At 41.2% G+C, this 13,746-nt stretch overlaps 1 protein-coding gene across 1 annotated transcript in view; it reads left to right on the forward strand.

The window, feature by feature from the left end:
* Positions 1–13,746, forward strand: part of MBOAT1 (membrane bound O-acyltransferase domain containing 1) — a 107,284-nt gene that overhangs the window by 81,988 nt on the left and 11,550 nt on the right. The window contains exons 8-12 of the mRNA XM_065885680.1: positions 1,042–1,234; positions 5,853–5,956; positions 7,928–7,992; positions 10,078–10,210; positions 12,736–12,887. Coding sequence (XP_065741752.1) covers positions 1,042–1,234; positions 5,853–5,956; positions 7,928–7,992; positions 10,078–10,210; positions 12,736–12,887 — 647 coding nt within the window. The remainder of the gene's footprint in view (positions 1–1,041; positions 1,235–5,852; positions 5,957–7,927; positions 7,993–10,077; positions 10,211–12,735; positions 12,888–13,746) is intronic.

Below are 13,746 nucleotides of genomic sequence, written 5' to 3' on the forward strand. Positions count from 1 at the left end.
TCTAGGAGTGAGGTCACTGTGGCTGGGAGACATCAAAGTAACCACTGGTGTTTCTAGGGAGTATCTGTCACAGGAGTGCTGTGTTTCACATACTTGAATTTGGAAAATAACATTATTAGAGAGTCTTCACATCACCCTCCAAGGAGACTCTCGCATTTTTTTGTGCCCAGAGAACATGAAGCGGTTAAGGTTGCATTTTGGCTAAGGACACATGGATGGGAGGGGCTGGCGCACACAAGCTGCTGGCCCCTCAGCAGTGTCGTCATAGTTAAGCGTGGTGCGCACTTAACGGGGAGCCCCGCACTGCTTTCAGCCCCTTGTAAATATTCACGCGCTGAAACCCCAAGCCACCCTCTGGGGGAGGTGCTACTGCTATCCCTATGTTACAAGTAAAAGAAGTCTGTTTTTATAAAGTTGGGAACTATAATTCTGTTGATGTTTGGAATGTCAGGGGAACCAGGCAAAACGATTCCATCCAGAGGAATTCAAAACCTCTGTATAGCTTAACCCCAGAGCAGACTACATGTAAACCAACCAGAAAGGTTTTCTAAAGCTTTCTACTACCTGCCCACGTCCTGGCTCAGACATGTAGTCATGTGCACATAATCCTTCCCAGCTAAGCCTCTGTGCCCCTTGCTGGCGATTCAAACCCATTTCCTTGGCTCTGCTGGCTGCAGGACCGCAAGGCCAATGGTTCTTTCTTTCTGATGGAAGATCGCCACCCTGTAATGTTACTGATTTCCTTATGTTTTGGGTAATAAAACCACCTGCCCACTGTTGGTAGAATGTGCCGGTAAAAGTTTTCTCTCGTTTTAGATCCATCCCCCTCAGGTGTCAGAGGTGTATTCTGCATGTAAATATAGCACATAATGCCCATCACCCAACGCGTGCCCTGAGGAAGAATGCCTTTTGCCACTCCTTCTAGAGAATATTGCCAAAGCAGCTTTGAAACGGCTTTGTTCTCAATGTGCCTTTGCTGAAATTGTTTTCCTCATACCCGTGTCTTCTGAATAGTTACCTCATTTTTCCCCCCATTTTCAGGGAGCCGTGATACACAAATTGTGCATGACCTTGGTGTCTCTCCTTTTGTTTTTGACGCTTACGAAGACCTTCCCTGTCACCTGCCTGGTTGACGACTGGTTTGTTCATAAAGCAAACTTTCTGACCCGACTCTGCTACTTATATGTTGTCATGCAAGCCTCGAAGCCCAAGTATTACTTTGCCTGGACGTTAGGTGAGTTTGTTGGAGGGTGCTAAATGAATGAGGGAAAAATGACACTCCTTGGATGGCTTGGCCAGGGCAGCATTTGGATCAGCTAATCTATAAAAAGTCCAATGCATGATGGAAGGCAGTTGAGCCAGGGTCACTTTCTACCTTCCGGAGTAACCCTCTTCTTTCCCGCCACCCATAAACTCAATTATCTGTGATAAGGAGGAAAGAAATCCCGGCTGTTGTTATTAACAGACGTCACAACCTGGAAGCTGCTTCTTCTACCAATCCTACTTGGAAAGTTAGGGGAAAATTCCAGAATGATCTGGCTTTCTGGTAGTTTTTCTGGCTTGTCTGTAATACAGGATATACACTGACTTAATTGTATCAACACATGTGCTCATTTAGGTTACACTTCTTTAAGAAATTGTTGGTTAAGCTTTATACCTTAGAAAGAAACTGATTTCAAGTGACTTTTTTTTTTAAAGGTAGAAAGTTCAACTTAATTTGGTATTATCACACTTTTTTTTTCCCCTGTGAGATATCTTTAGTCAATATTAAGTTTTCATCTCTTTCCTTTTAAATAATTTTAGACCAGAAAAGTTGAAACCTTTGCTAAAGTGAGCAATAAACCTTCTGTTTACTTACCAAGAATGGTCAAGTATTCTGATAAGGCATGGTAACCGTATCTATTTGGAACCCTTTCAGGAATGGAAGTTTAACACCTTAGCTGCCAGTGACCTGGGGCTTGATGTCAGGGAACAGTGACTTGGTTTATGAAGCCAAATAGATTATTAAACTCAGTTCCCAGTGCTTAGTCCATATTTCATAAGGGCACAGCACTTAAATAATTGAGTTCTCTTCTCTCATTTCATGCTCCACGTTTATAGCCCCCAAATCAAGTTCGTAGCTACTGGTTTTTTTCATTTATTATTTTTATTACGGTAAAATATACATAATGTAAAAGTTGCCATTTTAACCATCTTTAGTGTTCGGTTTAATGGCATTAAGTTCATTTGCAGTGTTGTGCAACCATCGTCGCCACCATCCATCTCCAGACCTTTTCCTGAAACAGAAACTGTCCATTAAACAAAGGAATAACCCCCCCCCATTCCTCTTTCTTCCCTGCTCCTGGTCCAAATTATTTTTAAAGGTCACAATGTTCAGTCTAGCGCAGTATGCTTGACCAGAGAGAGACTTCAGAGCTTTTCCAAAATTTGCCACGGGGGAAATTTTGTTTCTGGTCCCATTCAGTTTAATTCAAGGAGTTTTTTTTTGTGGAGTACCAGTCTGTGTGCTATGAGGAACTCAAAGGTGAGTAAGCTATCTCAGCCCTCAAGACCGTTACAGTCTGTGAGGACACAGACGTGTACACCAACCAGGCAATACACGTCAAGAGCTGCCCCAGTGGTAGGATTACAGAGGGGATGATGTATATGGACTGGTCCTTGGGGGAGGGGCTTCCAGAGTCTCCGTGTATCTGATTCCTTTTTCTGCAGATGCTTTATTATTGAAAAATAATTTCCTTCATAGGTAGGCATTAGGCCTACTATGGATGGAATACTGGGCATATTTTTGTATGTGAAGTAGAGTTTTTGCTTTGCTCCAACCTTGAGAGAGAGAGAGAGAGAGAGAGAGAGAGAGAAAGAGAGAGAGAGAGAGAGTGTGTGTGTGTGTGTGTGTGTGTGTGTAATAGAATCTCACTCCTTTCCTAACCTCTACTTCTTCACTTTTCCTCCTTTTCTTTTCCCCTCTCCCTCCCCTTCCCACTGCCATATTCTGTATCCCAGGGCTTATGGGCTGGCTTCTGGAGTAAAGCAGCTCCTGATTTAAGGAGGAAAGAAAGGCCATGCCGTAGTCTCATAGGGAAAGTCTAACACGAGGTGGGTTGTGCTGGCGGGGACCTGGGTGGGGAGGGGCTTACAGGGCACAGGGGTGTCTGCCATCAGTCTGCTCGTTGCGGAGTGACCCCAGATATTTGGAATAGAGGAGTGACCCTTTCCATGGACAGCTTTCTCTGTGGACTTACCTCTTTGTCTGTTCTCCCCCACTGCCCTTTCTTTATTGTTTCTCGTGGCTTCCATAGAAACACTTCATTACTTTGGCCTCAGTTTGAAGTTTGTTGTAGTTTAGATCGCATGGGCTGGTCTGAAATTAAGCTTTGTATTATTTATGAGTAAAGGAGCAATGAAGAGTGTAACAGGGAATGTTTAAACTGCCTAACTGAATAATTGTTTTATCCAGACCTTTCAAACACCATTTACATAGAATTGATATACTAATAATACATGATTATAAATTGAATCCTTAAAGCTGGCCTCTTGATGAATCTCAGCAGAGTTGCACTGTGTAACCCTAATTCTAGTTACCGTTTCTATTGAAAGAGTACAGCTATTTTCTTTGGACTTAGCATGGGAGGCTGCTTGGTTGTTTTTCTTCTACTAATTAGTACTAATGAGTGAGACTCAATTTTAGCCCAGGCTGTGTTCTAAAGATCACAGATTCCAAAATGTGGGTGTCTAAATGAATTTATCTTCAGTCATATGTTAGAGCCGTGTACGATGCAAGCGAAGCCAGTTTTAGACTGGTGAAATTAGAACCTCTAACTGCTCTAAAGCAAAAGCCAGTCTTGGATACAGGGTAGCAGAATGCGCTCAGGGGAGCAGGGAGTTCTGACCTCCTCTAAATGCAGCAGTTCGGAGAGTCACCACTCCTGGTTCTTACATTTATCTTTCAGACGACTCCTAGCCACTGAGGCTGTGGAACCCAGAGTTCCAGTATTCAGATTCTGGCACTGTTTAACATTAAGATCACTCAGGTGGTAACATTACTAAGCTTTAATCTTCTTAATAGCAAGATGGGTGTGGTAATAAATAATGATAGTAATGGTGGCAGCTAACCATTCTTGAGTGCTGACTTGGGCCAGGCCCTGTGTTAGGCACTCTACATATATTCAATTTGGTTTAATCCTTTCAACATCCCTTTAAAATGGGTACTGTTATTACATCCATTTTCTATGCAGGGGAATAGGTTTCTAGAAGTTAGACAACTCTCCCAAGGCTGTGAATTGACCCTGTTCCCAAGTGGAGAAGGGAACCCAGGAGAGCTGTCATTCCCACCCTGAACCACCACCTTGCTCACAATGGTGTGATTAAATGAGAAATGTCTGTGGAATGCTTTACAGAATCCTGGGAAAATAGTAAGGACCAAAAAAAAAAAGTCATTCTTCTTCTTTTTTTTAGATCTGAGGCTGGAGATGGGAGAGGGAATTCCTGGGTTGCCATGCTGGTCCCAGCATGGTCAGCCCAGCCCTGTTTTTAGTTGTCAACACAACCCTCAAGGGCTTGTCCTCTCCTGGTTTAGTTTATTTCTGTCATTCACAGTTTGTGCCCACACATTTTAAAACTCTTGGTTTCTTAGCTGGTACACTCTGCCTTTGTTCTCTTTTTCTTTTCCACTGAGTTTCCCTCCGGTCGGCTTGGGAGAAAGACATATTAGGACTCGGTACTTTTCCTCCTTTCTTCTAAAAGAAACCAGATCATTTTACAGTGAAGCTAAGAATAAGATAAGCGATATTAAATCATCAACGATGCCGAAAAGGAAAGGAGGCATACTTAGAGCGGGTGATTTTTCTTCAGAAGTCCAGCTTGAGTTGGACCTGAACTCCCATAGAAATGGAATGAACAGAACTAGCGAAGGAAAGGTTTCTCTGAGCTCTCCCCCAGATCTCAGACTTTAAAATTTCATTAGTTTATTTTTCTTAGGAAAATATTCTAACAGACTGAACTTGAAAGAAGATAAGTGAAGAGAAAAAATTAGCCTCTTGGCTATCATAGTACAACTGTGTTGATTTCATCAGATCTCTTTTTGAGTGTAAAAAATTTCATTAAGGAATTGAGTAGAACTGAAATACAGCAGGGGGGCATTTTCATAGAGTTCAGTGAAGTGACATAACGGTGGACACAGGAGCTTTTGGACTGACTTTGTGGGTAGGGTGGCTTTGGTCATTGTGTCCACATGTGGCCTCTATGGCAGCTGGTCCCAAATTCACATCTCTAGAACCGTTCTTTTCCTTAGGTTCTAAATTTTTCTAACTGTATCTTGGCTGCCCCAACTGATATCCTACTGGCATGTCATGCTTAACATGTCCAGAATGAGCTCCAGTTTCTCTTTCAGAGCTGGTTCTCCTCCTGATATAATGATATCAGCCTGTGTCCCGCCATCTTTAATGACGGCTCTTGGACAGAGTCCCCTATACCTTCTGGTCTCTGAGCTTATATGTATTTTCACCTTTTTCCCTTTCTCCCCTTATATCCAGTTGGTCACTAAATCTTCCTGTTTCTTTGTTTTGCTTCTTCATTTCTCTTTTTTTCATTTTGCATTCTGTGAGCATCTAGCACCTTCCTTCTTACTTACTTAGTGCTCACTAAATGCTAGTGAATGAATAAAAATGAATAAAAGTTGAGGTCACCCGAGAGCCCAAACTGATTCATAATGGTGCCAGGTCCTTTAAATTTATTTTGGTTTCTTTTCCAAGGAAACTCTCTCTCTTCATCTTAAAGCTAGACAGACATTTAGTATCTTTTAAAGCAGCAATGTGACTTTTGTTCCACATCCTAATGTGTTGTTTTAAAAACCATAGCTGACGCAGTGAATAACGCAGCTGGCTTTGGGTTCAGCGGAGTGGATAAGAATGGAAATTTCTGTTGGGATCTGCTTTCTAACCTAAACATCTGGAAAATTGAGGTGAGTTTATCATGGTTTTGAATCAAGCTGCCATTGTGAATAAAGCAGATGGTTTGCTATGAGTGTGGTATCCATAGAAGTTTATCATCAGTGTGCGAGGAAAAGCTGCTATCAGGAAATGCTGGCTCCAGCAGGCTCGGGGACATTTTGTATCTTGGAACTTCTTTCCTTTTTTTTTTTTTTTCTTTTCTTTTAAGGTGCCTACTTTCTTGGCAGTATTAATGGTTCAAGTAGTAACAACACACGAAAAATCTGAAAAAGAGCCAGGAAAATCTTTTTGTTGCTTACATTCCTGTTCTGTCAACTAGAAAGTACAGATATCATTTTCTCTTGTTCACATTCTCCTTTCCTCAGTCAAGGGTACAGACTAGCAGTTGTATTTAGATTTCAGCATTGCCAGTGTTCTTGGTGGTTCCTTTGGAAACATTTGTAATGCGTTCGCTTTTAAGAATTGTAACTGGTGCACAGCTTTTAGGCCACTAGAATTAGCGTGGTTTTTCTTTTTCGCTGGCTTTGTTCTTGGACCACAGTTCTGGATATGTTTCCGTCTCTAGAGGTGGTCTCTCTGGGGCCCCATCCTTCTTGGTTCCCTTGGCATTGTCATCCCTCGGAGCTGAAAGGAATGCCAAGTCTTGGGTCCTTTTCCTCCTGGCAGCTGGTTGGGAGGAAGGGCATGATTCTCAACATACCAAAGTGTTGGTTCTCCAGCCACGTGACTTATGGTTGCTGGTGGTTGATTTTCCACCTGCCACAGGGCAGGCAGAGTGCCACTGGAAAGTTTGGGCAGAAAGGGGATGCCATATAGGGCAGGAAACCCGGGATGTGGAGACTGACCACCTGCCACCCACATTTGGTGGAAACTAGGCCTTCAGGGGACCTGTGTTCTGGGTAAAGGGCTGAGTTATGTATTTATTGTAAAAGAAAACCAGAAGGAGAAAGTTTGTATTTCCAATAAAGTTGATATAGAGCAAGGAGCTAAAGGATACCAAGGAAGTCCGACTTATTTAAGGCATCTTGAAGCTGTGTGTATAGCATTTTATCAGCCATAGAAGGTGTCTAAATGGATAAATAAAACTCCGTAGGGTTTTGACATTAAAAACTCATAGTACAGAAGTCTGTCTGTCCGTCCATCATTGGTCTGATATCTCTCTCCCTTCCTTCCAAATATATTACATCAGGCCAGTGTGTGGCCTAAGATTTTATTACGGTTGAAACAGAAAACAGTGACATTTGCACTTTGCAACTTTGTTAGGAATTCTGGTTCTTAAATGTTTGCTTCATGCTTTCTACCACCAGCCTTTATTAAGCCTTTTTTTCTTCTTTTTTCTTTTGAATGAGAAAACCCAGTTGATGACTTATTTTGGATTCTCTCTTTCTCACTGGTTGATTTACCTGCATCATTGCCAGTTGGGTGATATCTGTTTCCTTTTCTGTATTGTGACTCCTTCCTACATAAAATCTCCTTACTATTCTAGATACAATTGGAAGCATTTGAACCTGTGCTATTTGTAGAATAACTTCACCAGACTGACCTGGTTTACAGATGGCCACAGAATGAAAAGATGACAATTAAATTCAAGCCGTCTCCGTAAAGGCGCTAAATTCACATGATGAAACTTTTCCGGTGGCAAATCCCATTTTAGAGTATTTAGTTTTAAAATTCAGATGACTTAAATTTTGTGTTTCACCAGAATGGAAGGAAAACCTACAAAACATTCCTTCAGTCGTCCTATAATTTGAAAATAGATTGAGAAAAATTGAGACTTTGTGAGCCAAGTTTTAGTTGCAAAGTAAATCTTATAAACCCCCGAAAATTTGACTGTGTGTGATGGAACAGCAGATCTGCTCCTGAGTCAGTACTCACTGTTGGAATAGCACGTCTCATCTGCCGCCAGGGGAATTCTGGGGAGGACTTTCCATTTCTTGGGGTATTTTTAAAGCTAATGATAGGTGTTATTTTCTCCTTTCTAGACTGCCACAAGTTTCAGAATGTACTTAGAAAACTGGAATATTCAGACAGCTACTTGGCTAAAGCGGTAAGGAAACCAAAAACGACCTCATTACTCACGGCACTGGGATATGTTTAGATGGGTGTCATTAGATGAACAGCGATAGTCTGCCAGTGGTAACCTCATCTGACACTTGTGTTCGGTATTAACATCTATGCTGTGTAAATGAAAAAGTAGAAATACAGTAATTTGAGAAGGTCACAATGTAGCATATTTATTTTACTGTACCAAATACTTCATACTGCCATTACTGTGTACCAGGTACTCATTTAATCCTCATAACAATCCCATGAGGTGTTGGTAATTATTATCCCCATTTTACAGATGAGGAAAGTGAGGCACAGAGGGGTTATGTAACTTGCCCAAAGTCACACAGCTTATGAGCAATAGATATGAGCCCATATCTCATAGATAATAGATATGAGTGTCTCTCCAGAGCCAGGCTCTTAAGCTCTATGATGTGCTGCCTCTTATCTAGAGGAGAGCCTATTGCTCAGATGTCATGGAAAGTCAGTGTCAGCATCAGATCACTGAAGATTGCTGTGTTTATTTTATCCCCCGTATTGAAAGCTTTATGGTGCCCCAAATGCTTATGCTTTTCAACTTTGTATTTTTGTTGTTTCTCTGTCCTTTTGTTTTTCTACACATTCCAAAATTAGAAACATTAGTTATTGTGGAACTAACGATATGCTATCCTTGAAGTGGCAGACTTGAGCTCGTGAATATTCCTATCACATGAGTGCAGGGAGAGTATAAAAATATTAAGCTGTTGGTTCTGCTGATTTTGATAAGTAGCACTTTTCATCAGTTAAAACATCGGGGTAAAAGAAGAGACAATGTATAATAATTCCAACAAAGTAAACTCATGCAACTACTCTGAACATGCAGTTTTTGAAAATTTGCCCCTAATGTTATTGCTATTCATTTTGCAAGTCATTTTAGCATAAACCTCTTTCTGTATATTGAATAATCCCAATGTATGGAGAGTCCTACAGTCTCCACGAGGAGTTTGTTCTACATAAACATTTTTTATGTGACTGAACATACATGTGGGCACATAAAAAATGAAAAAAAAAACTATTTAAAAATCATTTTAGAAAGTGGAATATTTCATTCATACAAAGAGATACGGAGGGTAAGAAACAAATACCCATGCAAACTACCTCTCATTTCAAAAAGGAACATTACAAATGGAGTCCCATCCTGTGTTTCTTTCCTCAAATGCATTCCCTTTCTTCCTATGAAGAGAGAGCCATAGTCCTTAGTTTGGGTTTAACTTGCAGGCTGGATTGGTATTAACTGTTGGGATTTCTGTTTTACTTTTCATCTGGGCCCTCTCATTTAGGAAGCCATGTAGTTCTGCTCCTGTGGTGCCACTGGCAATCCGTGGACTGAATTTGGCAGGAAGTCCCCTTTCACGTTGTTTTAATAAACAGCCAAGATGCCAAAGATCTCCAGGGTATTTGCTGACAGTTTCTAGATTCTTAGGATGTCCTCACTCTTTAAGGCAAATTCATGGATTGGAATCCAATAGATACTGAGGACTGAAGAAGCCATATAACTGACACATTGATTCTGTGGAGTCATGGCCAAGAGAGATGAGAAGGCTGCAGTGTTGATGAGTTAGATGACATTGGGGCCAGTGTGGAAAAGTAAATTAATTTAGACGAAATAAGGATCTCACTTCTAAAGACCCTGATTCTAAAAGTTTTAGTGCCAATGGCACTTATTTATCCATAAGTATCCCTGGTCGATTAGGCCATTGGTGGAATAAGCTTCTATAAGGCAGGAGCTCTCATTGGGGAAAAGCGACCACTCTTTTATTAGATATTGTGTGATGGGGTCCAGGTCATTTAGTCCTATGGAGGTTAAACATTCATGCATCTTACAAAGGGATTGGACTGTGTGAATGGCCCATCTGGGAGTGTTTAAGAAAACTAGAGCTCAAAGCTGCTTGGATTGCACTGCAAGTGCCTGAAAAGGGTGAGGCAGGCGTGCCATCAATATTGGATCAAATGATTTCTGCATGATTGGTTCCAAAATGATGCAGGTGTAGGCGGAAGTTTCTGGTATGTTTGACCTATGGCCCGTTGTACCTTCCTGTCTTCACAGAGTGTGCTATGAGCGGGTTCCCTGGCACCCCACAGTGCTAACCTTCATCCTGTCTGCCTTGTGGCATGGTGTCTACCCTGGATACTACTTTACCTTCTTAACTGGAATCCTTGTCACGCTAGCAGCCAGAACGGTAAGCTCCCTTTGGCTGTGGGGTCTTTTCCTTAGTAATCGGATGCCTGTGGGTTTGTCCTTTAGGTCCCAGCAGAAGTGGTGTTGGGGGTGATGGTCAACAAAAGTCTTCCCATTAGAGAAATACTTAAATATATTGGAACTTATGGTCATAAAATGGTTAAGCATTTTCGTATTACTTGCAGGGGGGTTTGCAAAACAAAAGGACCTTGGGAACAATGTTTAGTGCCTTAAGAGATGAAAACGTTTAATCATTGAAGGCTGTAAACATACAGTCTACTAATTACAGGTGACAATGATTATTAACGTGGGCTCTGTAAAACTTCATCTTGCTTACACTCTACTTAATTTCTCTTTTCATTATCCTACACCTAAAAATAATTTGGTTTCAGAGCAACCGGAAAAATTGCAGCCATAGGAACTGTTCTCTTAAAGATTGCTCTCAGCCCTCATGTTGGATCCAATTAAATTAGTTTGTGTAAAGTCCTTTGTGAATTTGATAAATTTGTTTCTCTAGGTTTTGGGGGTAGCCTTCAGTTTGTCCTAGACTGTTCCTGCCATTTGCTGGCTGTAGAGCAAGAATAATAACAGAATTAAAAAATATGCCTGCTCTCAAAGAATGAGATGAACATGTATATAAGTAATTACAATTCACTGTATTCTGTCAAATACAGAGCTTTGAATTTTATTTCATTTCAGTACTTGATAATGATTGTGGCATTCCTTATTCAGGTGCCAAGAGCTTTTAATGAGATTTGTTGAGCTGTACTTTTAGATGTGGATCTAGGAGCCCCAGCACAGCTATTCACTCGTTCTTTTTTTTTATCTTAAAAATATATTTATTGAGTGCCTAGTACGTGCCAAGTACTGTGATGGGTACTGGAGAAAAAATGGAGAGTAGAACACATGTGGCGCCCCTGCTCCTGGTCTAGTGCTGGGAATAGAAATGGATAACTTCTTCATATTTGTTAAATGGAGAGACAGGTAGAGTGGGAATTCTTTTCCATTTCTTTTAGCTATTCACTGATTCTTGAATTCATCTGTTCTATTAATATTTCAGGAGCCCTACTATATGCTAGTAGGTGCTGGGCTATTGCAGTGAACAAAAGTTCCTCATGGAATTTCTATTTTAGTTAGAAGAAGGTTTGTGGGGATACATGTGTGAACAAGATGGATAATTGATTATCCTGATTAGCACACTTTAAAGTACATATTTTACATATTTGTGCATTGAAAACAGAAGACATTTTCTTTTCTCCCGTACATATACTGACTTGGATCACAAAACTGAAAAACAGATGGGAGGACAAGCTTGAACAAAGGCCAGAATTTTGTTAATACTTTCAGAGTATTATTTCTGAAGCTGTCTTTAGTTGATTTCAGTGGGTATAAAAGGATTAACTTATGTAAAGCCTCTTGGGTGACCTGGAAATGTTTTTCACAAATAAGTTAGGTAAGGGATGGAGGGGAGAGGGTTGATAGAACAGTATTTCCATTTTTTTTTCCAAAAGGAGAATGAACTCAAACAGTCATGAAGTGTCTCAGGCCCAGGAAGTTACCTAGTAAAATCTCTTACATGCTTTTCAGTACTGCCCACAGATGGACCTCTAGCCTCTGTCCTGAGGAACTTAGAGCCTAGGAGGTGCCCTCGGCTTCCCAGGCAGCCCTAGGAAGTCTTTCCTGATTTGAGGCTGACCTACCTGTAACACAGCCGTTGTTGCAGCTCTGTCTTTGGTTCTGGCATCTGGAAATTAGGTGTCTTTCTGGAGCCAAATCTGTGTCAAAAGACCTACAAATGAGTATCCTTTGACCCAGCATTTTCCATCTCAAAGAATGTTGTTTCCTTGTCTGGAAAATAGGCATACTGATGCTTACGTGATAGGCCTGTGTCCCGGGAGAGTCAACAGAGATGATACCCGTAAGGAATTCGCACAGGCTTGGCACACAGTAAGCACTCAATAAATAGTAGCTCATGTTATTATACTATTATATTATTACTGTTATTCAGAGGAAATAATTAGGAAACAGGGCAGAGACTTTTCTACAAGAGTATACATTACAGAATTGTTTACAATAGCAGGGGATAGGAGACTAACTTTCCCATAATGAAAATTGTATCAGATGAATATTTAATGACATGGAAAAACATTCATGCCATGCTACTAAATGAAAAAACAGGCTAAACATATGTTGACGCCACTGGAAACGTAAATATGGATATATGAATCTAAAAGGACTTGGAAGGTACGTGCTGAGTTTTTCAACAGTGCTTTTCTCTGGGAGATATTAAAGGAAAAAAAAATCTGATTCTGCCTAGCTCCTTAAACATTTTTCTACAGTGAATGAACTTACATTTTTTTAATAATAAGAAAAGCCACAGTGGTATTTTTCGTTGAAAATAGAACTCAGATGGTTGGTAGTTTTTACCTCCTATGTTCCTGAGGGGTATTACCTGCATGCATGGAGTAAAAGTTTCTATTTTTTTGTATCCCGCCCCCCATCCACCATGACTTCCTTGGTGAGCAGGTGAGGAACAACTACAGACATTACTTCCTTTCTTCAAAAGCCCTCAAGGTTGTTTACGACATAGTCACCTGGGCTGCCACTCAGCTGGCCGTCTCTTATACCGTCGCCCCCTTCGTTATGTTGGCCGTTGAACCCACCATCAGTTTATACAAGTAAGTTTCCACTGTTCTCGGCTGCTCTATAGTAAACTTGTCTGTTCTGTGTTGGACTTAGGAGTTGGCAAATTGAATCAATCAGGACTGACAATCTCTATGTATGGTTTCGATGGGAAAATGTCTAGAGAAAGCTTTAGGAGGAAGTGTCCGTCCTGGAGATGCCAACAGACAAATAGTAATACAGTGAGCAGAGTTGACAGGCAGCCCTTCAGCCATGACTAATGTAAGTAAGAGATGCTTACGGCAGTGAATCCTGAAGGGATGTATCCAGATCACAGACTCAGAGGGTGAGTTCGCTGCCCTTTGCCTCTGTTTCCTGGGGTTAGGCTATGTTGGAGGCCGTGGGGCACTCAGAGAGGGACAGAAGCAGGCCGCAGCTGGGGCTGGGTTCACCCTACAGACAAGAGGACTTTAGGGAAAGGGTGTCTTAGGGAAAGGGTGTCAGGCCCTTATATTCAAACACCAGCCCTCCAGATGAACTGCAGACCTCTTTGTGCTTTTATTGTTTCCCTCTTTTGTTGAATTAGTCGTGTTTCACTGCTCTTGGAGAGATGGTTACATGACCTCTGGCAAGTTATTAACCTCTTTTACCAGTGTTTTCTCAACTGTACAATGAAGGTAAGAATAGAATTCACCTCCAAGCACCTTTAGGTGTTAGGATTGAATGAGGCAAACGTGCAAGGGGCTCAGCCCAGTGTCTGGCGTGTAGTCTGTACTGGATAAATACCAACTTGTGTTCTTTACTGATTTGCAGATTGAGTTTGGACCATAGCTACAGTCAGAAAAGTGGCTTAGAAATAAACATGCAAACATGCCTTATTGTACATCAGGGATTGGACTCGCTGGTCAGGAATGA

Source organism: Phocoena phocoena, chromosome 10 (genome assembly GCF_963924675.1).
Source record: "Phocoena phocoena chromosome 10, mPhoPho1.1, whole genome shotgun sequence".
Taxonomy (NCBI): Eukaryota; Metazoa; Chordata; class Mammalia; order Artiodactyla; family Phocoenidae; genus Phocoena; species Phocoena phocoena.